The 24,624-nt window shown below is 42.5% G+C and overlaps 1 protein-coding gene across 5 annotated transcripts in view; it reads right to left on the bottom strand.

The window, feature by feature from the left end:
* Positions 1-2,650: 2,650 nt before the first annotated feature.
* The window catches only part of CPLANE1 (ciliogenesis and planar polarity effector 1), a 453,269-nt gene continuing 431,295 nt past the window's right edge, over positions 2,651-24,624 (bottom strand). For all 5 annotated transcript variants that reach the window (XM_029578626.1, XM_029578651.1, XM_029578642.1 and 2 more), the window contains 2 exons: positions 13,252-13,433; positions 2,651-3,309 (listed from right to left, as the gene is read on the bottom strand). In XM_029578626.1, coding sequence (XP_029434486.1) covers positions 3,187-3,309; positions 13,252-13,433 — 305 coding nt within the window. In that variant the 3' untranslated portion in view covers positions 2,651-3,186. The remainder of the gene's footprint in view (positions 3,310-13,251; positions 13,434-24,624) is intronic.

Raw genomic sequence — 24,624 nt, 5'->3', positions numbered from 1 at the left:
GCCAAACTGTCTTGGTTCTGCTCAGATAGGTAATTCTAAGTAAGAAAGGTATTAGTAAGGGGTTCCCTTAAAGATTACTCTTTACCTTTCGCCATTTTTCATACCTTTTGACATTTAGTAATGGTGTTCTGGGTTTAATAATGGCATTCCAGATTTTTCACGTCTTTTGACATTTAATAATGGTGTTCTGGGTTTTTTGCACATTTTGACATTTAATAATGGCGTTCTTGGTGACCAGCAAGGATTCTTGTCGCTGACACTGCTGGCAGGTTTTGCAGCCACCAGCTTTTCAAGTAATTTATATGATTGGGAGAAACTCTGCAGGTTATATATAGCTGTCTTTACATGTGCTTTATTCAGTAGTTTAAAGATACATTGGGACATTTCAAGGTGAGTCATTTAACTCAATTTTATTTTGTAGTTATCGATCATTCCTATGCGGGGCACTAGGCATGGAGATGCAACATTAAAACATACTCCTGAGGAAGGACATTGGTTCTGAAACATTGCAGTGTCAAGAGGTATCTAAGAAGGGATCATTTTGAATTCCCTGTTGCATGGATGTTCTTTACAAGTTCAGCCTTTGTTTCATCTCATTTTATATGCAAAGAAAAATATTTTAAAATATTTTTTGTTGGTTCACAATTTGAACACTGAAAGATTTACTATGACTGATGATTATACTGATGCACATCACAGGATCATAGAAACTTGAAATACTTCATGTCTGACCCTGTGCAGTATGAAAGTCATTTAAATCTTTTAAAAGTGAGTTCTTTTACCTATCCCATTGTGTGCAAAGTGAGATTTTGTTCATGGTATTTTTCTGATTCTTTCACTTTTGTTTTTTTGATTATAAGTATTGTTATGAATGTGACCAGCAGCACAAGGGTAAACACCTGCTAGCAGTATGCTCCCAAAGCATCTGACAACTGTGCACCCAGCTGCACGGCTGCATAAGCAAGCGTGGACAGGGCATCCAAAAACAAGGTCTGTTCAATAAGCGCATATTTTAGGCACTCATTAGGGAGACCAGGTAGGCACCCACCTGAGCGCCCACTCAGGCGCGCAAATGTGAACAGATGTCAGACGCTGTTCATTAGTAGGCTTGTGTGTAGAAAAGCATACGAACGCCGCCGCAGCCTACCATGTGGCATCTAAGCAAAGCCTGAGAGCGGAGCCAGCCAAAAGGCTTCTCAACCTGCCAAGCTGTCACAACTCCCCAAGCTCCCTTGGAGGTGGGAATGGATGTTGGATCGGTGCGCAGAGGCTCAGAGACCAGAAGGGGAATGGAAACCCTCACTCCTTTTCTTTTTACTCTTTACCTGAGCTCAGCCTGCCTGGGCTGAGTATAGCATCAATATCTGGCTGCGGGAAGAGAGGGCTAATGCCTTCACCACTGCGCTCGTCTTCCTGCACCTGCTCAGCCTCTCAGCTGATTCTCTCCTGGCAGCTAAGTGTACACCCGAAAACTGGCCACCAGACCGAGGCACTCGACTGAGGGAGGGATCTGCAGTTATCACCTCAGGAAACTCAACTGAGGGAGGAACCATAAGGAGAGCGGGGCAAATTAATTACCTTCTTTTCTTTTTTTTTTTTAAGCAAATCCTAGTAGGGAGATGAATGTCTACATCTGCTGGAGACAGAGAATACTGTTGGGCTGATGTCAGTGCAGGGATTATTATATACCGTGACATCAGCTTTGCTCTGACTCCATCTGCTGGTAGAGGTGCATAACCCACTGATGTGGATTAACATGTCTGAATGCTAAGAAACTTACATTTTTGTTAGGTTAGAAATTCCTTGAGAAGTGAATCTTGATTAAACAGGAAAACATGTAAACTTCCAGCTTGCATAGGAATGATTTTTGAGGCAGTTGTTGTTAAGCGGCCTATTTGGATGATTGGCTAATTTGCTTGTCTGCAAAGAAGGTGAAGTTGCATACTTCTAGCTGGTGATCTCTGAAGACAAGGGAATCGCTCATCTGTGTGACTGGTGATTCATCTTCAGAGAAAAACGTTTGTCTTATAGCATGCTACAGGCTACCTCCAAATGCTTTTTCAATAGAAATACCCTCATTGGGTTTCTAACTGGTAGTCTAACATTTTTTAAATATCTTGCTCCTAGAAATCATCCACCTCCAACTAAAAAATGTCAAACAATCTGTACTGCCAATTTTCTTTCACTTCTAGGGTCAAGAGAGAGTCTTACATCTTTTTCCCTATATGTATCAGCATTAATAAGTTCCTGGGCAATAAAAATTAAAACAAAGACCTGATCAAGATGGATGAAATGCATTGCCAAATGTTTACAAATAGAAAGTAAGCAGCATAGTACCAGCTCTGATGCCCCACCACCCCATGCTCTGGTGAACTTTGTGACTGTCAAAGTCTGGCCAATCAGTCTTCAGAGTCTCTGTTTGGTACTAAAGTTCCCCATGTCATCAGCTGGTGTCAGAAAGGGAGCATGAAACGTACAATGCAAAAAATGAGAATCATCGTAATAGAACATTTAAATAGCTCCCAAGAAAGACAAATCATTCAGGCACCAACTGTAAAATGTGGCACAGCTTGTTGACTGCACATCTAAATACAGTTAATATCCACTTAATTGGATCAGATACGAGTAAATAAACAGTAAAGGCAAAATAAAACAGAAAACATGAACTAGGCCATTTTTATTAAAACAAATGTCTTAAATAAAACAAACATAAAATTGACAAAATATACATTAGAAAAGTAGAAAAAAAGCCCTCATACAGTAAAGCTGTCAATTTAATAAAGAGGAAAACAATGTCTGAGTTTTCATTCTCATGAAAATAAAAGGCTATTGAAGAGCATTCTTAATTATATAACCTTACTGTTATACTGTGTACATATTTTTCACAACTAAAACTTGACAGCTCTGTGTGTGTGCTTGATCATTTCTTGTATAGATATAAACAAGATGTTATATTGTTTATACAAATAACAAAAAATGTATCTATTGACCCAATTCAAACTTTCAGAAGGCTTTTATGCGCAAAACAAAGCAGAATCAGCCATTTCTATTGGACAGCTGAGAAAATCACCTTTATGTGTGGAAAAACGCAACAGCCCAGAAAGTGTGAATAGGGTCCTTTTTGAAGTGAAAATCTATTTTGTTTAGCAAATTACACAATTTTAGCAAATGAGATGGTAATATTTCTCAATTGCCTTCTACATTTGCTACCATTTCTTCTATTGCTTTCCAGTCAAGTTTGCTGAGAAGGCTTCCAGTGCTTTCTGACGTATTATCATTATTAAAACTTTGAGAAAATCTGTCATCATCCTGTCAGAAAGGAAAAAAAGAGAAACTATTAAAAGAATCTGTATTTTATTATTTTCTGGTCTGGCATGTATGCCAAGCCTGACAACAAAATCTTATCACCACAAAGATTAGCTGAAGTGAAATGCAGATAAGGAACATAGCTTGACCACACCTACAGTGCAGCACATTCCATAACCAGTTGCCAGACCCAGTTACAGTCAGTATTAGGGAAAATGGCTGGACACGACTTTATGGTAGGGGTAAGCAACTCCCTCCTGGAATGCCAGAAACAGATTTGGTTTTCAGAATCTCCACAATGAGAATATGCATGAGGTATTTATTTATTTATTTTTCTATACCGACATTCGATTTGACATATCACATCGGTTTACATATAACAAGATGTCTAAGGCGAGCCTTTTATGACATGATACAGTATAACCGCTTAATTAACTGGTTGCGTACATATAACTGTTTTGTATGTTTGCATACACTGTCTCCACTGTATGCAAACAGGTTTCATCCATATTCATTGTGGATGTCCTGAAAACCAGACGTTTGTGGAACTCCAGGACCGGAGATGCTTATCTCTGCTTATAACAACACACGGCGTAAGGGTTCCATGACAAAGCCTTTCATTAAAAAAAAAGAAAAAGCTTCTACACAAAACATTGACAACTATTACTACTGTAGTAACTGTTTGATTAGTTTATTTTGCAATTTAGCAGATCATTGCAACCTGTATTTAAGCTAGAGGATGGAGGCAAAGCTGAAGGGATAATTAAATAAGCTTGACAGTACTGCTATCCAAAACTGCTATCTTGCAAGGAAGCATTTTCTAGGCACTAATGAGCAGTGAAAATATGGATGGATTACTAAGCAGCAGCCTTGCAGATATCTTCAATGGCAGCAGAGTGAAGATGTGCTAAGGAAGTTGCTGTAGCTCCTAATCTGATGGGCCCTCACCTTACTTTGAAGATGCTGATCTGACTGATTGTAGCAATAAGAGATGCAATCATTGATCCAAGTTGAAGAATCCCTCTTAATAGGGATGAAAGAATGAACAGTTGTGAGGACTTCCTGTCATATTTTGTTCTTTTCAAACAGAAGAATAACGTGTTTACAGCCCAATGTGTAAAAAGCTTGCTATCTTTAAGGATGTGCGGAGTCAGAAAAAAGGTTGAGAACACAATAGATTGATTTCAGTGCACACTGGAAACCACTGTGGGAGAAATTTAGAATACGTTTTCAAAACTACTCTATTGTGGAAAAGAAATGAAGATAAGGAGAGTATGAGGCAAGGACTTGCAGTTCACCTACTCTTTGGGCAGAAGTAATTGCTGTAAAAATTAAAACTTTCCAAGAATGGAACTTTAGATCTGCCATCACCAATGGTTCCAATGGTAGCTTCATAAGCTGAACAAGAATTACATTTAGATCACAAGGAACAAGGGGATTCTTTATTGGATCCTTCAAATGTGTGAGGCCTTTTATGAATTTGGTAACTAAAGGTTGATGGGAGATAGGAGCATCATTGCAATCATCATGGCATGCTGCTATAGCTCTAAGTTGAACTCTGACAACTTGCTTTCAATCCGGGGTCAGATAGATTGAGAAACTCTTAGAGTTAACAAGAAACATGACAGTTAAATGTGTCCTGACTAAATCATGAGCATCAGACAGATGATCTTTTCCATTTAAAGTTTTAAGATCTTCTGGTCGAGTTTTTTCTTGACGGTAGAACCACCTTTACTTCAGAAAGCACCTGCATCTACAATACTAGTTGGCTTTCAACATCCATTCTGTCAGAGCCAAAGACAGAAGGTTAGGATGTAAATGATTCCAGTTGTACTACATGAGGAGGGATTGGAATGTATGCAACACTACTTGCTATTAAACTGTTAGGCATTGAAGTCATGGGAACCAAATATGACAAGGCCAAAAAAGAGCTATTACAATCATTTACCTCCTTCTCTTCTTAGCTTTGAATTGATTTTGATAGAAGGGGAACTGAAAGAAACGTATAATGAAGTCCTTGATTGCATGGAAGTGTGAACGCATGTGTTACATTCTATCCCTTGCTGGACTCCTGGGGCACCATGCGGGACATTTGTTGTTCCGGGACAATGCGAAGAGGTCTATTTGCTGAGTGCCCCTATGATAGCATAGTGTGCAGCCTTGAGATTCAGTGGTCGGAGGACAGGAAACAGTCTGGACTCTGCCTTCCAGCAAAACAACTTTTATTATATACAAAATAAATAATGCATAGAGCCAGCTTACCTCAGTGGATTGAACAATAAAAATTCAAGTGTACCCTTAGGGTGGACCAGGCTAGATAGCTGGATCCAGTCCTTCAAAGTGTTCTGGTGATGTCTGGCTCATATACCCTCCAACTCAATTCAATCTTCTTGGTTGAGTGCTTGCAAATTCTAGGAAAATCACCCTGGAGAGAAAATAAGCATTTAGATTTTCACTTTCCACTTTATGTTGCAGTTGGAAGGTGAAGGATTGGATGGCCAGGAACCACCTCATTACCTGGCCATCTGTATCCACATTCCTGGTTATCCAGACTAGAGGCTGGTGATCGGTCACCAGGGTGAACTTGGATCCCAGTAGAGTATAGTGTAATATCTCCAAGACCCACTTTAAGGCCAATGCTGCTTTCTCAACCACTGAATAACTTTTCTACCTGGGGAGTAATTTCCTATTTATGAAGGTAACCAGATGCTCTGGCTCTCCTTTTCTTGCATCAGGACTGCTCCTAAGCCCACCTTCGAGGAATCTGTTTAATCAATGAAGGAATTGTTAAAGTCAGGGCTCATTAAAATAATTTCTGAGCAGAGATCCCTTCCCCTTCAGCCCCTAGGAGGCCTCTACTGATTCCACCAACCAGTTAATTTTTCTGGTGCCTTCTTTCATAGCAGGTGGTTCAGGTTTGGGATGAACTTTCTGTAATAGACCACGAGCCCTAAAAAGACTCTCACTTGTCTCTTTGTCTGGGGAGTAGGTACCAGTATGATGACTTCTGTCTTCGGTTGGACACACCCCTGTCCTTAAGGAAAAACCCAAGTCCTGTACCTCTTGGCCCCCTAATAAGCACTTCTTCGAGTTGATTGTAAGAACTGCCTCTAGTTACCTCAAATAGGTTCTCCAGTCTCTGCTGTAGACTACAATATCATCGAGGTACACCACAGAATAGACATCATGAGGGTGTAAGAGGCAATCGACCACTCACTGGAATGTAGCTGAAGCTTCATGAAGTCCAAAGGAAAGGGCAATGAATTGAAATAGCCCTTCAGGGGCAGAGAAGGCCATTTTCTCATTTGCTGCAGGAGTGAGGGGCACCTACCAGTACTTCTTTGTTAGGTTTAGCCTGGATATAAAGTGGGCAGCCTCCAGCTTCTCAATGTGCTCATCCACTCAGGGCATCAGTAGGCTTCCAGATTCAAGACATTGTTGGTCTTTTGTAAATCAATACAGAAGTGGATGCTGCCATCTGGCTTGGTGATGAGCAAAATCGCTGCTGGACTCTTTGACAATGCTGAGCTGGAGCATTTTCTTCACCTCAGCATCCACAGCTTGTTGCTTGGTTTCCAGGAACAGGTAAGGTCACTTCTGGATGACCACTCCCAGGGCTGTTATGGTATGGCAAGTTAAGTGGGTTCATCCAGGAACATTAGAGATGTCCCTATTTTGGCTAACCAGCTGTTCCAAATTGTTTTCCCGCAAAGGTAAAACCTAGTCCCTAAAAGGGACTTGCAGTAACCAGGGGACAGTGAGACTACTGTACCTAAGACCTCCACTATGATGAGGTTGCAGGTTGGTATGACCCATTCAAGAGATTCACATGGAAGTTCTGCACCTTCTTCCACCTGTGTGGCTGAGCCACTTTGTAGTCTCCAGACCCTGCCTTTTTTTGTATGGACCTTGTTAACAAGCCAGCAACTTACTGTTGAAAAATGATAACAATACTAGGAAACAATCTCCTGGTTGGAAGACCTGCCGGATACCAGACTGGTTATACTCTTGGGCTTGAGTAGATTGAGTCTTCTCCAGACACAGCTGGGTGGCCTCTCTGGCTTTCTGTAATTGCTCTTGCATTTCAATTACATAATCTACCAGGTTCTGCCTTGGGCTTTGTTCTTCTTTCCAAGGCTACATCCAAGATTCCCTAAAGTCTTCTCCCACCTCAAGACAAATTAGAAGAAGCTGGTCGAATTTCTCAGATAGCAAATAAAGCAATAATAAATTCCAATCCTTGCTGCCTTCAGCAATGAACTTCCTCAACATTTGCTTGAGGGTTTTATTGAAGCATTCAATGAGCCCATCTGTTTGTGAGTGGTACACCAAGGTGTATAAGGTTTTCACAGCCAACAGGGTGTAGATTTGCTGTATTACTCAGAAGACATATAGGGTACCCTTGCTGCTCAATACTTTGAGTAACCTGTCACGAGAAGATGTTTATCAGGGTAATTACCTCTGTCAAAGTCTTCATATTCCTTAGTGGTACATTCTCTGTTCCAGGTGACATAATTGATGACAGCTAGAATGTATCGATCTCCATGGGTGGATCTCTCTAAGCATCCCATAAGATCCATAGCCTCTCTCTCAAAAAGGGTCTTTGTGATGGACAAAGATACCAGAGGAGCCAATTGGATCCTAAGCAGGCTCAGTTAGCTGTCATATGGGGAAGGACTGACAATATTCCTGATCCTGCCTATATAGGCCTGGCTAATATAACTGTGTCAGTATTCAGTCCTCAGTATTTTCTTCCCACAAATGGCTCCCTCTAGAAACTAGCTGTGAGCCAGCTGAAGTACATGCCGGTGATAGGACTAGGTTATTAAGAATTGCTCAAATAATTCCCCTTCTAAGTTTTCTTAGGCTATCTGATATAATAGATCCTTTCTTATTATGAAGAAGAGTAGAGTTGTATTCTGGGCTTCTAGGTTAGGAATTAGCTTACCATCTATCATTTATATGCATTCCTGAGCAAACGTAAGCAAGTTGTTTTCACTTTGAGCCTTCCTAAAGTTCCCAGGGCTATCCTCTCTGTCCTATTCATGGGGGAACAACTAAGGGTACTTGGGGTACCCCTGGATCCTTGACTATCCCTGGACATCTTCTGTTATGGAGCCGTCTAAGTACTAAGCTAAGACCACGTCCTAAAGTCGGGCAAGTCCCACCAAAGGATGTTGGGATATGGGAGCCATAGGAGCACTTCCACTTCAAGGCTGGCTTGTCCAGCCACCGACTTCAATGAAATATGGGTGGTGGGGTATTGCAGTTGGTAGTCATGGATGCAGGCCAGAGTCACTGCCCATAACTGATTTGTGTTCTCTTGACTAATTCTATCCAAATGAGTGTCTTTATGCTTTTGGAATCTATCAGAGCTTGAGTGAAGCACTCATCCTACTCAACCAGGAACATAAAGGTATCAGCTCCAGGGTGAGAAGCGTCAACAAAATTGCAAAAGTGAGGTGTCATTAGGTTGACATCCATGGTTTCTTTCTCAGTTTGGGGACATTCCCTGGTGAAATGGCCTCTTTCTCCAAAAGTGAAGCACAACGGTGAGTCTGGTTCCCATGGCTAGTGTAAGGTCCTGGGTCATGTCCATACCACTTGCTCCCTTTATTCCATAGGCTTGGTATGTCTTAAGAGTCTATCCTGTGCCTGCTTAGTTGTTTATGTAGACTATCACTTGATTGTTGCTTTGGAACAAAAGTCTTATTCCTTGCTTGAGATGAAAGAACACTCTTAGCACAAACTGGAATGGCATGCAGCTTCAAGAGATTTGTCTGGAAAAAACATTTTGTTACAGACTTTAGTCCCTAATGTGAGAGAAACTAGTGGCACCTTATAAGAGAAAAACCCTAAGAGGAAAGCATTCACAGGACGATCATGTTTTGTCACCAATGAAGGGACATCTTTATCAATAAGGAATCAACACAGAGTGTAATAAGGGGTTGAAATAACTGAATTCAGTGGGAGTGTAGACTTCAATAGAGAGTTAGGTTTAGGAGCACAAAGGGCCTCCATGTGACCCAAAACAAATATTATTGACCTACAGTGATCTAGCCTAACTGCAGCAAGATTTGGACCAATGTCCAAGGCAGAAAAGCCTTGCTGATGGGAGAAATATACCTTCCTTCACCAAATTTATCCACATCTTGAAGCAATAAAGTTTAAAGACTGATGGCTGAAATACTTCTTCAGAGATTGTATCCCCATGAAATGGTCCTGTCACCAGCCATCTAAGTATGGGAAGATGCACATTCCCCAGCAGGCTAAGTGTGCCAACCTCACCACTGAGCATTCAATGAAGTTCCTCAGATAACCATCAGATCCAGAGCATATATCCAATTCCCTGATTTGAAAAAAGGACAAGGTGGAGTAGAGGGTATTCATCTTGAACTCTCGGAACAGCCTCTTGATCAGCCTTCATAAATCCAGGATAGATCTCGATCCCTTTGAATTCTTAGAGATGAGAGAAATAGTGGTAATAGAACCTTTTGCTATGATCCTTTCAAGAGCAGGTTCTAATGCCTGCTCTTGAAAGAGTGACTATCTCAAGATGCAGTTGGGTCAATTGAGATGGACCTGAATTGAAAACCAAACAATAATCTTGCTTCAGAAGAAGGAAGAACAGAAATGCTAATCATATTCTGCAACACTGAGGACCCAACATTCCTTGGTGATTTTTCTCCACTAGTCAAGGAACAGCTGAAGAATTCTCCCCTACTGACAGAGATAGATGAGATCTGAGGTCCATCAAAACACTAGGTCTAGATTGTATGCTTTTTGGGCTGACTTCCCTCGCATGTGTATCCTTTTGCTGGAAGCTGCTGCACAGATGATAAGAAAAGCCATTTAAATGGATAGAATGGGTGTCTCTAAAAAAAACAAAACAAAAACAAAAAAACACTGGGAGAATGCGATGCCAGCCTGGTTGCCATTGCCAGGCAAGAATTACACCATACAAGGCTGATGGGTTGCAATGAGAACATTCAACTTAGGGCTTTAGAAGACTTCCTCCCCCACTGCATTTGGAGAAAAGAAAGGACTTATTTGCAGCTCCGATGTCCACTGAACCACAATGGACTAAAGTGGTCAGTAGAGCACCTCAAAAAAACAGAGACTCACTACTTGAGGACCAGTTTTCTTGCCCTGGAGGGAAGGGGTTTGGATTGTTTTGACACAGACTCCAAAGAATATGAAGTATTGGGATCACTGCTAGATTTAAAAAAAAAAAAAAAACCTCCTCTGAATGACTCCAGGGGGAACATATTGTTCAACTGAGGCAGACTAATTCCCCAAACTGGAACCCTGGCAAGGAGGTGGAAAGTCTGCCACTGATGAGAATAAACCTGTCTCCTTCTTGGTTTATCATCATGTAATGCGTCTTTTCAGTGAGGAAGCCCTGACATTTTTTTCTCAGCAAATGACACTGACAGGGCTCTAAACGAGATGCTCCACCAGGGCAGGTTTCAAGGAGGGCTTTGGATGAACAGAAGGTGATGAAGACTTCTGTGCCAATGGTGCCAGACATACTTGTGATATACCTGTACATCTTCTGAGACTAAAATTGAATCAAGATGCCTGCACTGTCTGCTCCCAGCTCGATACTTGTGTTTGTCAAAGGCACCGTGGAGCAAATAGCCTTCAGAATTTCCAGATGTAGAGGGGGATCCCATGATTGGGAGGCCATAACTTCTGTACCGAGTGCACCATAGGTGTGAATTCATCAACTGCACCAATGGTGCCTAAAGCACAGAGTGCACTGATGGTGCAGAACACCCCAATGGTGCTGAATGAATCGAATGAGCCGCTGATGCAGATCACCCTGAGGGTGCTGAATGTTTCAAATGCACTAATGGTGAAGAATGCCCCGAGGATGCTGAATGCATTGAATGTACCGATGGTGCAGAATGCGCTGAGGGTGCTGAGTGCATCCCTCTCTTTTCTGGTGCATAATGCCTTGAGAATGCTGAGTGCATTGAATGCATGGAGGGTAAAAAGTGCACTGAGTGCACTGGTTGACAGTGCCAAATGCTCTTGAGTTGGGCGCTGATGGCACCAAATGCTTCTGGCACCACTGACACAGGAGTGTTGGACACTCCTGGGTCAAATGTGCCAGGCACCACAAACCCCCACTCCCCAACAGGGACATCTTCTCAGGTGCCCTATGGTTTAGTGTCCTGCTCTACCCGATGACTACCGCAGATCTGAAATCCAGTGGGCAGGGAGGGGGAGCCCTGTTCAAAGCGCCCCTCCTTGACTTGGGTTCAATCTGAAGAAGGAGAAGCATCTTGCAGTCACAGACCCAGGCTCATGGAAATAGGAAGCAAAAGCTATTTTTCCTTTTTTTTTGGCTGCACTGAATGTGGTGTTTGACGCGCTGCCTAGGCAGCAATGAAAACGAGAAAAACAATGCTCCATGGTCAGAAAACAAAAACATTTTAAACGAGAGAGGGTACATGTCTTTGCAATAGCATGGACAAAAATAGACGGAAGGGCTCACAAGGCAGCAATTGCACCTGGGAAGGGTACATTTAGCGCTGACTAATAAGCTCCCCCATATGTCAAGGCTACTTCAGCCCTGTTTGTTGACAGAGAATACCAGGACCAGATGGTATTCACCCCAGAAATCTGAAAAAACAGATATGAAATTGAAATATGTTACTAGTAATATGTAACCTATCATTGTAAGTAGCCATAATACCTGAACACTGGAAGGTGGCTAAAATGCCAAGTTTTAACAAGGGCTTCAGGGTGGCCGATTTGGGAAAGTATAAATCGGTAAACCTGACATCAATACCAGACAAAATGATAGAAGCTGGTCTTAAAAACAAAATTACTGGCCAAATGGATAGACATGACATAATGGGGAAGAGTCAACATGCATTTAGCAAAGGAAAGCCTTGCCTTAACAATCTATTAGATATTTTTGAAAGTACTAATAAATACGCAAGTCAGTTGATATAATCTACCTGGATTTCCAGACTGTCCCTCATGAAAGACTCCTCGGGAAATAAAAAACTCATGGCAATGTTAAAAGACAGGAAACAGAGAAAAGGATTAAATGGTCAGTATTCCCAACAGAGAAAGGTAAATAGTGGAATGCCCTGGGGATTTGTACTGGGACCAGAGCTGTTTAACATATTTAGAAATGATCTGGAAAAGGGAGCAACAAGTGAGGTGACCATATTTGCAGATGAAACAAAATTATTTAAAGTGGTTAAAACATGAATGTATTGTGAGGAGTTGCAGGAGGACCTTTTGAGACTGGGCTTATAAATGGTACATGAAATTTAATGCTGACAATTGTAAAGTAATTCACATAGGGAAAAATAATCCTACATATAGGAAAACAGTACTGGGTTCTGTATTAGGAACTGATCTTGGAGTCACTGTGGTCAACACTGTATGCAGAAATCCTCAGTTCAGTATGTGACAGCAATCAAAAAAGCAAATATGTTAAGAATTCTTTGGAAAGGAATAGAAACATGATGGCAGAAAAAGACCATATGGCCTATTTATCTAGCCCTTATAATTCCCATCACTCCCTCAGAGATCCCCTGTATTTATCCCTTGCTTTCTTGAATTCAGATACTGTTTTTGCCTCCATCACCTTCACTGGGAGGCCAAACCCCTTTCACCCTCATCCCATGAATCCTTGTTCTAGAATTTCCTTTCTTTTGAAAGAGGCTAGCTTCTTGTGCATGGAAACCTTTGAGATATTTACATTTCTCCAGCATATCTCGCCTTTCCTCTAGGGAATGCATGTTTAGATTTTTAAATCTATCCCCATATGCTTTAGAACGAAGATCACTGATCATTTTAGTAGCCACCCTCTGGACAGATGCCAACTGGTTTATACCCTTTTGAAGGTGCCGTCTCCAGAATTATACACAGTATTCCAATTGAAATTGATTAAAAAATTACCTGAAAAGTAATCCCTACCTGGAAAAGAGATCCACTGGGATTACAATTTAGAATTTGGTTGATTTCTTCAGGTACATTCCAAGGACTCAATGTGTCTCTGTCTGACTCATAATCTGGATCTGTTTCTTCTGTTTGGCTAAATGTTGCATGGTTCATAGGTCTTTTCAGTTTTGATCTGCAGCTTCTTTCATATTCTGAGGCTGTTTGGAAAGCAGAAACATGTTTTTGTTGTATTTGCACATTTCTAATAAATATGGGCTCACTATCTTTAACAGCTAGGTTACTTTCTCTCTAGGTGTTGTTGGTGACTTGGTGAAATAGCAGCTCAATTTAAAAGTTGAAAAGGAACACCAATCAAATTAGTCTTCTAAACCAGAGATGGCTGCTCCTTTCTGGTTTTCATTGCAGTTATTCCAAACAGGGCAAATATTGACTGATTTGATGGTTCACATAGTTATTAACACTCTGTGCTATTCTGGCAAGAACCTTAGCATTTATATCAAATTGAAGACTCTTGATTTCAGTCTAGTATGGGACAGTTATTCTAAACTAAAAGTAAAGATGTAATGCAGTTTCTCTGAATTATAGGATCAATGCAAAATCAAACATTAACTAGTTCACCACACCCCACATAAATTATATAATCATCCTAGACCGTATAGAGACTTTATCATGAGTTAAGAAGAAGCTAATCTAGTGGTATTGATGGAGAGTGAAATATATACAAGAATCACAAGTTTTGCTCTCAAACATCCTGTGTATATTATAGTGAATTTAAATCAATGGTATATCATAATATTTACAAAATAAACTGTGCGTATGGTTGCGAAGCTTATTTTCGATATAGTGGGAATCCAGATGCCACAGGACCCTCTTTTGTTTTTATTAAACACACATTCAATGGAAGTGGCACCTCCCAATTTTCATTTGATTCTGCAGATACTGGTGGCAGCAAAAGCAGAGATTGCAAAAGGCTGGAAACAGATAGTGGTACCAACCAGGCAGAAGGTTATCCAGAAATTAGCTAACATATACTATTTAGAAAACTTGACAGCTATCAGACACAGACAACTACATCGATTTACGAAACGATGGCAAAACTATATAATATGGTTGGAGCGTGGGACGGCGGACCCCAACAGCTCGATCACCTTGTGAAGCCTATGTTATTACCCACCTATCATGACCTTGAATTTAGATACTTTGCCGTTATGCTTTGCTATGTTATGCTTTGCTCTGTTTCTTACAGCATGGAAGCTACCATACAGGCTGGGGGGGGGGGGGGGGGGGGGGGGGAAAGTAGAAGGGGGAAGGGTAACCTACCGAATATGAGATAATATGGAGTCGAATGGGAAGGGCTGTATTACTGGATTGTCTTTTGTATTATTGTTAATATCTTCCTATTGCACTACTAAAGGCCCTGGGGCCTAGTTTGCTGTGTGACAGTTATCCTTTGGAAAACATTAAATTAAAAAAAACCAAACAAAAACCGTGCAAGATTTAAAGTAGGCAGGGCCAGGATGGGTTGGGGTGGGGAAGAGAGTGGCTGCCCCAGGTGTCAAGCTCAACGGGGCAATGTCAGGAGGGCTGATTTTACCTATAGGCATAGCAGGTAGCTCATTTTATTAGCAAACAGGACTCTGCCCAATAACTCTACTTGCCACTGCCTTGAATTTCAGGCAGCAAAGAACAGTCCTCGGTTTCCTGTTCCAGCCCCTACTCTCCCAGGCAGCATACAAGGAACAGAATGGAAGGTAGCGAACCTGGAGCACACAGAGCAGAGTGCAAAGCAAAGATGAGCCCCTCTGCTCCTTAAACCTGGCCCTCTTCTTCTTTTGTTTCCCTTTCCACTCCTGTCTGCAGAAAATGGGGAGGGGGTGAAACTGGAATGTAGAGCAGAACAAAGAAGAATTCAGCTTTTGTCTGCATATTTTTACTTCTAATGGTGATCTCTTAGTAGGTAGAGAAAGAGAAGGACCCATGGAAAACAGTGGAGGGGATGGAGGAAGAAAAGGAAGGGTAAGCAGGGCAAGGTGTGGAGAGAGAGAGAAATGTAGGACATGGAGTAGAACAGAAAGGGAGATGCGGGGCGTGGAGTGGAATGGTTGGGCAACAGTTGGGAGAAGGATGCTGTTGCATTTGGTAAACCACAGGTTCCTCCTGTGAACTGCCACACTCATCCATTGGGCTAGGCCTCAGCAGCTGCACTCTGACGTCACTAGGCCATTCTCCCTAGGTCCTGCTAAGGTGCGCTAGTGCCCTATGGCTCCTCATTTAAAGGGCTTGTGGCGGGAAAAGGCCAGCAGTGCCTTGTGATGACCTCCTAAGAAAAGGCCTATAAAAGGCTCCTGATGCTTCCCCTCCTCACTTCTGTAACAGGTCTCCCTATAGTCCTTGTAATGGGAGTTGCCTCAGTGTTCCCTAGATCCTGCATTCTTGTCTTCACTTCCTGGTCTATCTCTGTCTTCAGTTCCAATGGTTTCATTTTCAGTTCTTGGTCTTCATTTCTGTCTTCTGTGGTTTTCATCTTAATTTCCTGGTTTTTGTCTCCTGCTCCAGTCGTCTTTGTCATCCTTATTCTTCAGTCCTCGTGGTCATTCCTCAGCTCTTTTGTGTTCATCTCCTCATCTGCCTGCCTGTTCTGCTCCTCACCTCTTTGCCTTGCCTATCCATCCCGCCTTTCCTTGGATGGATACCTGGTATTGACCTTTGCTTGCTTCCCGGTTCATCCTTGAACACCACCTGCCATGGACCACTGCCTGCCTCCTTGGCATTCTCGTACCTAAGACCTGCCAGACCCGGTACCCAACGGCTCAACCTGAAGGGAATGTGGGCTGGTATAGTCGAAGCTCTAGATGGGCCTCTGTCTCTTCCGACTCCACCTGCCAATGATGGGGACTTGCAGGTTGCACCAATTCCACCTTGGTTCTAGAGTCCACAGCCATAACAGATTGCCAAGGCCATGGTCTCGGTGGACATCACAGCCTTGCAGATTATTCTGGATCTTGCACACAAGTTACAAGAGCAGAATAAATTTCTGAAGATCCTGGCAGCTTCTATGGAACAACTCTCCATACAGCTGGATGCTGCCGCAATCCCTGTGGCCCGGTCACCTCCTGTCTCTGTACCGCCACTACCCATGGAACCCAGGGGCCCTATACCACAGTTGCTGGCACTGCCATGATATGCAAGGATCCCAAGCAATACTGTGGGTTTCTGAACCAGTGCCACATGCACTTCACATTGTAGGCTCTGTTGTTCCTGGACTATCTGACCAAGACCACATACATTCTCTCTCTTCTGGATGGCAAGGCACTGGCATGAGCTTCACCTCTCTGGGAGTGCGCAGATCCTTTGCTGCACAACCTGCAACAATTCACTGGCTCATTCAAGACAGTCTTTGAAGAACTGAGCTGGTTGGCCACTATGGGTTCTGATCTACTCCACCTCCACCAAGGCACCAGAATGTTAGCAGAATATGCCATTGAATTCTGGACCCTGACAAAAGAGCTTAATTGGCGGGAGGACTGTCTCTTCACCATTTTCCTGGAGGGCATGTCCTCCAGGATCAAAGATGAGCTTGCGGCTCAGGACCACACTTCTTCCCTGGAAGGGCTCATCAAGCTGACAGGCAAGATTGTGACTACCGACTGCAGCAAAGGGCGAAAGAGCTTCAACCACCTTAAGAACATAGGAACATAAGAAATTGCCATGCTGGGTCAGACCAAGGGTCCATCAAGCCCAGCATCCTGTTTCCAACAGAGGCCAAAACCAGGCCACAAGAACCTGGCAATTACCCAAACACTAAGAAGAACCCATGCTACTGATGCAATTAATAGCAGTGGCTATTCCCTAAGTATAATTGATTAATAGCCATTAATGGACTTCTCCTCCAAGAACTTATCCAAACCTTTTTTGAACCCAGCTACACTAACCACCTCCTCTGGCAACAAATTCCAGAGCTTTATTGTGCGTTGAGTGAAAAAGAATTTTCTCCGATTAGTCTTAAATGTGTTACTTGCTAACTTCATGGAATGCCCCCTAGTCCTTCTATTATTTGAACGTGTAAATAACCGATTCACATCTACTCACTCAAGACCTCTATCATATCCCCCCTCAGCCGTCTCTTCTCCAAGCTGAACAGCCCTAACCTCATCAGCCTTTCCTCATAGGGGAGCTGTTCCATCCCCTTTATCATTTTGGTTGCCCTTCACTGTACCTTCTCCATCGCAACTATATTATTTATTTATTTATTTATTTGCAATTTTTGTATACCGACATTCGTTCGGGGAACATCATATCGGTTTCCATATAACATAAAAGTAGCCAACTGGGCTTTACAATGAACTGATAGGGGAAATGGGTATAAGGGAAAGGTGGGGTGAAGAAAACAAGGGTAAGCTGTACAAATTAACAAGCGATATAGTAGGGATGTATATATACAAGGAGGGCATTATGTACAGGAGACTTATTTATAGAAAGCATCTGGGGGGGGCGTTTAGAGGGAGGGGGAGAGGTTGATTACTTAGGGGGCGAGGGGAGGCAAGGGGATAAGGGTGTGTGCTAAGGGGGGCGAGGAGGAGGTGAGGGGAGGGAGGAAAGGGTTGGAGGGGGGGTGGGGTGTTCACGTGAAGGCTCGGGTGAAGAGCCAGGTCTTGAGGTTTTGTCGGAATTTTCTGGGGCAGGCTTCCAGGCGTAGTTGGGTGGGCATGGAGTTCCATAGTGAGGGTCCAGCTAGGGATATTGCACATTTTTTTTTTTAGATCTTTTTTGAGATGCGGCGACCAGAACTGTACACAGTATTCAAGGTGCGGTCTCACCATGGAACGATACAGATGCATTATGACATTTTCTGTTCTATTTAGCATTCCCTTCCTAATAATTCCTAACATTCTATTTTCTTTTTTGACTGCTGCAGCACACTGAGCCGACAATTTTAAAGTATTATCCACTATGATGCCTAGATCTTTTTCCTGGGTGGTAGCTCCTAATATGGAACCTAACATTGTGTAACTACAGCAAGGGTTATTTTTCCCTATATGCAACACCTTGCACTTTTCCACATTAAATTTCATCTGCCATTTGGATGCCAAATCTTCCAGTCTTGCAAGGTTCTCCTGTAATGTATCACAGTCTGCTTGTGATTTAACTACTCTGAATAATTTTGTATCATCCGCAAATTTGATAACCTCACTCGTCATATTCCTTTCGAGATCATTTATATATATATTGAAAAGCACCGGTCCAAGTACAGATCCCTGAGGTACTCCACTGTTTACCCTTTTCCACTGAGAAAATTGAAGAGATGTTATGCTGTCACCCTGGTTCCAGCATTCGCTTGCACCTCTGGCTCCTACTCCTACCATCAGTGCTTTTGAAGAACTCATGCAGGTGGGTCAGAGTCATTTAGCTCCTGCTCCCACCATGAGCAGGGCTTCGCCTCTGATATATCCTCCATTTTCGGGGACCCCCTTCCCGGCCAAGTCACTCAGACTACCATGCCACTGGGGGAGGCAAGATGGCCGCCGAGTAGATTGGTCTCTGAACACCCGAGGAGAGGCTCTTTACTTTTGCTCATTGGTTTCCTAAAATGCTCCATACTAAAAGGAAGGGAAGACTAAGCGGAGTGAATGGCAACTCACCCTCTGTCGACTTCAGACAGCCTCATATCGAAGGGTTCTTTGCAGGAGTTACAACTTCATTGCTGGAGAGTTTGGTTGATGGGGGAAACATAGAAATGATGGCAGAAGAAAACCAAACGGCCCATCCAGTCTGCCCAGCAAGCCTTCACACTTATTTTTTTTTCTCATACTTATCTGTTACTCTTGGCCCTTAGTAGCCTTTTGGTTCTATTTCCCTTCCACCCCCGCCATTAATGTAGAAAGCAATGTTGGAACTGCATCTAAGTGAAATAGCTTAATTAGTTAGGGGTATTAACCGCTGCAATAAGCAAGCTACACCCATGCTTATTTATTTACCCAGACTATGTAATTCAGTCCTTGTTGGCTGTTGTCTGTATATGGATCCACTTTTCTTCATTCCCCCCTGCCGTTGAAGCAGAGAGCTATGCTGGATATGCATTGAAAGTGAAGTATCAGTCTTTCTCCCATGCCGTTGAAGCAGAGAGATTTGCTGGATATGTGTGAAGTATTAGACTTTCTCACCTGCCGTTGAAGCAGAGAGCCATGCTGGATATGCATGAAGTATCAGACTTTCTCACCTGCCATTGAAGCAGAGAGCTATGCTGGATATGATTTGAAAGTGAAGTATCAGACTTTCTCCCCTGCCGTTGAAGCAAAGAGCTATGCTGGATATGCGTGAAGTATCAGTCTTTCTCCCCTGCTGTTGAAGCAGAGAGCTATGCTTGATATGCATTGAAAGTGAAGTATCAGGCTTATTTGGTTTAGGGTAGTAACCGCCGTAACAAGCAAGCTACTCCCCACTTTTTTTGTGAATGCAAATCCTTTTTTCCACATTTCCTCTTGCCGTTGAAGCTTAGAGTAATGTTGGAGTTGCATTAACCATGTGTATGTTTATTGAATAAGGGTATTATCTCCAGGTAGTAGCCATCATTCCCGCGAGCCACCCACTCTTCATTCACATCTTCTAGACTTTATGAATCCACAGTATTTATCCCATGCCCCTTTGAAGTCCTTCACAGTTTTAGTCTTCACCACGTCCTCCAGAAGGGCATTCCAGGCATCCACCACCTTCTCCATGAAGAAATACTTCCTGACATTGGTTCTGAGTCTTCCTCCTTGGAGTTTTAAATCGTGACCCCTGGTTCTGCTGATTTTTTTCCCAACGGAAAAAGTTTGTCATTATCTTTGGATCATTAAAACCTTTCAAGTATCTGAAAGTCTGTATCATATCATCTCTGCTCCTCCTTTCCTCCAGGGTGTACATATTTAGATTCTTCAATCTCTCCTCATAAGTCAATCGATGAAGACCATCCACCTTTTTGGTCGCCCTTCTCTGGACCGCCTCCATCCTGTCTCTGTCCCTTCGGAGATACGGTCTCCAGAACTGAGCACAGTACTCCAGGCGAGGCCTCACCAAGGACCTGTACAAGGGGATAATCGCTTCCCTTTTCTTACTCGATATTCCTCTCTCTATGCAGCCCAACATTCTTCTGGCTTTAGCTATCGCCTTGTCACATTGTTTCGTTGACTTTAGGTCATTAGACCATTGTATCTAATGACTTTAGGTCATTAGATACAAGAAATCTAGGTGTCATACTTGACAACCAACTCACCTTCAAACCATTTATCAAATCCATCCTTAGCAGCTGCTACTTTAAATTACAAACCCTCAAAAAACTCAAACCCCTCCTCTACTTCTCGGACTTCCGTACAGTACTCCAATCTATAATCTTCTCAAAAATTGATTACTGTAACGCACTCCTACTGGGACTCCCTGCTACCTACATCAAACCTCTACAACTCCTTCAAAACGCTACTGCACGCATCCTCACCAATGCCAAAAAGAAAGACCATATCACTCCCACCCTCTTTAACCTCCACTGGCTTCCTATCCACTCACGAATTCTATACAAAACCCTCACCCTCATCCACAAAAGTATAATTAATGAACACTACAACTGGCTAAACCCACCCTTCACCCTTCGTACCTCCACAAGACCCACCCGCTCCTCCCTCCGTGGAACCCTTATCCCTCCCTCCACAAAATCCTCCAGACTCATCTCCACCACGAACAGGGCCCTCTCCCTCGCAGGCCCTTCCCTCTGGAATTCCATGCCTCTTGACCTACGCATTGAAACCTCCACACCCACCTTCAAAAAGAAACTCAAAACCTGGCTCTTCCTCCAAGCTTACCCCCAATCGTCTTCTTTACCTACTAACACCTTAACCCTACCACCTTCCCGTACTAACACCCCCTCCACTGGACCTACTCCCATACCCTCTAAGGACTTACAAACCCCACACCTAACCTCTAGCACATAATATGACACATAGCTCTACCGTTCCCATCTTCTCACCTCAATTTCTTATTTACTACATGCTTATACAGTTTTGTATATAACCTATGTATATGTCAATAATATAACCTATGTCAATCTGCCAATGTATATAGATGTCAATAATATAACCTATGTATACGTCAATAATCACTCGACCCCTGTACATATTACTCCTCTTGTACCTGTACATATTACTCCTTTTTGTACCTGTTTTCACCCCCCCCCCCCCCCCCCCCCCCCCCCTCCCCTGTCTCGACCACCCCTACCCCTCTTTCCACAAGTTTGCTAGTTTTTGCTCTGTTTTCTGAGCTATGTTAAACACTGTTCCTTGTAAAGGCTTTGCCTATATATCCATTGTTGTAAGTTATCTGTAAACCGGCACGATGTGCAAACGGTTGCCGGTATATAAAATTAAATAAATAAAAATAAATAAATTAGACACTATCACCCTATCTCCTGCCCCGTGCACATCAGCCCTTCACCCCCCATCAAATATTGTTCTTTTGGATCTCCACACTGGAGTGCACGTCATACCCTCTGACCCATGACATCACGCTGAGCCCCGGAGAGCCGAACAGGCCCGCTCACCCACGAAACGTCGGCGTACCTTCCCTTGCCTCGGAGGCATTGAGAATTTCCCTGGCGTTGGTTCAGTGTGAAAGAAGCACTGCCACCTGGGATGAGAGCCTGAGAGAGATTTGTGGGCTGAAAGGAGTGAGAGGATTGAGCCCAGAAAGAGTCATGGACGGTTAACTCCAGATCTATCTTCGGAAGAACAGCGTGTGGCTGAAACACCATTTTTGCAAAGTACTGGGGTGAGCGTGAGCACTAGTAAGGAAGCGGGAGAAAGCCAACTAAGGGCTCTAACTGCAGGCTTTGCAATATCTAAACCTGAAAATATAACTCTAGAAGGGATTTGGACAGTTTTGAAATCGATAGAAAATTCAATTAAAACTCTGTCTCAAGTTACACTGGATACAAGAAATCAATCAGTATTAAATAATAATTTAATTTCAACTTTCAGTAAGAAAGTAGAAGAACTAGATAAGAGGATTACCACTTCTGAAACTATACAACAAAAATTGATTTTGTCTGAAAAAACTACTAATAAAAGATAGGTGTTGAAAATGCGCTCAGGGCACACAACATCAGAGTGTTAAATTTCCCGGGATTAAGAAGGATTTCACCTTTAGAACTCTTTAAAACCTACATGCAACAAATATTAAAAATACCAGACGCAGCTATGCCAGTAATTGTTAAAGCCTATTACCTACAACAGCGAAACCAGGTAGAAGAACAGGAACCTGTGGGAAGACAGACATCTACATTAGATATAACAAATCTGTTGGAAATGTCTCTGGACACAGAGATTAACCAAAGAAAACTGTTACTGGTTTCATTCGCCTTCTTGTCGGATTGCAATCATATTTTGAGACTTTTCTTCAGAAATAGACAAACAGTCTTTTATGGTTATCCAATTTGGATTTATCCTGATGTAATTCAGGTTACCCAAATACGCCAAAAAGATTTTCTTATGATGCATTCTGATGTACTTCTTGGAGCTAGATTTATGTTAAAATATCCGTGCACGTGCTGTGTGAGATATTTAAATGTTAATTATGTATTTCAGGAGCCTGAACAGCTTAGAGCTTTTTTAGTGGCACGCTCCCAAGAAGTAACCTGTTCTAAACTTTCTCACCTCTGCAGTCATTCTGCTGTAAATATCTCCCCTTATAAATACCCCTCCACCCTTTTTTAGTTACGCCTCTACCTTCTCAGCTTCTATACTTTCCTCCTACCTATCCCCCTCACTCCCGCCCTTTTTCGCACCTGCTCCCATACCCTCGCCCTGTTTATTGTAACTTTCCTCCTTTCTCAAGTTTTATTGTAAACCGGCGTGATGTGTCCCACGAACACCGGTATATTAAAAGCTGTTAAATAAATAAATAAATAAAAATAAGTATCCATTACAGGTTCGGCATAAGAAATTTGTTGTAGCACTACTTGACGTACCCATCTTTTTTTCCTTGGGTTTTTTTTATATTATGTTATTATTTCTTGACGTTCCTATTTCCGCCTCCCCAAATATCTTATAATTTAGATGTTGGGAATACCTATATGTTCTGGATTATTGATATACTCCATTTACTTTGTTATATTTCTTGTAAAAACATCAAATTTTTTGTACAAGATTTGTTTTCTTGTGAAATTTTCAAAATTTGAAAATAAAGAATTAAAAAAAAAAAAAAAGACTACCATGCCACTGATGCTACATACTGGCCTCCTTCATGAAGAGAAGATTAGTTTCCATGTCATTGCCAGGGCTATCCATCCCATTGTCCTGGGATTACCCTGGCTCCAGCGACATTGTCCCCAATTTAACTGAGCAACCCTGCAGTTCACTCGTTGGGGTCAAGAGTGTAAGGACTCTTTGTCTTGGAAAGTGTGGAACCTCCTCTTTGCCTGACTGTGGCCACAGCATGTCCTGATCTTCCTCCTCAGTATGCAGACTTTGAAGATATTTTCTCAAAGAGAAAAGTTAATACCCTACCACCTCACCGCTCAAGCAACTGTGGAATCAAAGCCTCTGTGTGGAAGCATTTACCCCTTGTCACTCCCCGAGACTGGAGTCATGTTGGACTATATCCAGGAGAACATGGAGCGGGGCTTTATTTGATCTTCTTCCTTCCCAGCGGGAGCTGGGTTCTTCTTAGTGGCAAAGAAGGTCAGCTTGCTCAGGCCATGTATTGACTATCGTGGATTAATCGCCATCACTAGAAAGGACTGCTATCCCTTGCCATTAAAATCTGAACTCTTTGACCGCCTTCAAGGTGCAAAGGTCTTCCTCAGGGGAGCATATAGCTTCGAATTAAGGCTGGCGACAAATGGAAAACAGCTTTTAACACTCGTCATTGGATTATGAGTATTTAGTTAAGCTTTTTGGGCTTTGTAATGCACCTACAGTCTTCCACAAGATGGTCAATGACATTTTTTGAGTCATACTTTACATTTGAGCGGTCATGTATCTGGACAATATATTAATCTTCTCTTGAGAACTGAACACCCATCATCAGGACATGCACATAGTCCTGCAACATCTATGAGAGAAAAAAAAAACTTTTGCTAAGCTGGAAAAAAGTATTTTCGAAAAGGAGGAACTTCCCTTCCTGGGGTACACTGTCTCACGTGATGGTTTCCATGTTGACCCTGATAAAGAGAAAGCCATCTAGCTCTGGCCTTTCCCAGTGGGGCTTTGAGCACTGCTGAGATTTTTGGGCTTCACCAACTATTATCACCAGTTTATTCCAAATTACTCTTCCGTAGCATTCCCCCTCATGGCTTTTACCCGAAAGGGCACCAACACTAAGGTTTTCCCCTTCCCCTCAAAGCCATAGAGGCATTCCAAGAAC

This window comes from Rhinatrema bivittatum, chromosome 1 (genome assembly GCF_901001135.1).
Source record: "Rhinatrema bivittatum chromosome 1, aRhiBiv1.1, whole genome shotgun sequence".
NCBI classification, from domain to species: Eukaryota; Metazoa; Chordata; class Amphibia; order Gymnophiona; family Rhinatrematidae; genus Rhinatrema; species Rhinatrema bivittatum.
This window is presented reverse-complemented; position numbering and strand designations above follow the sequence as displayed.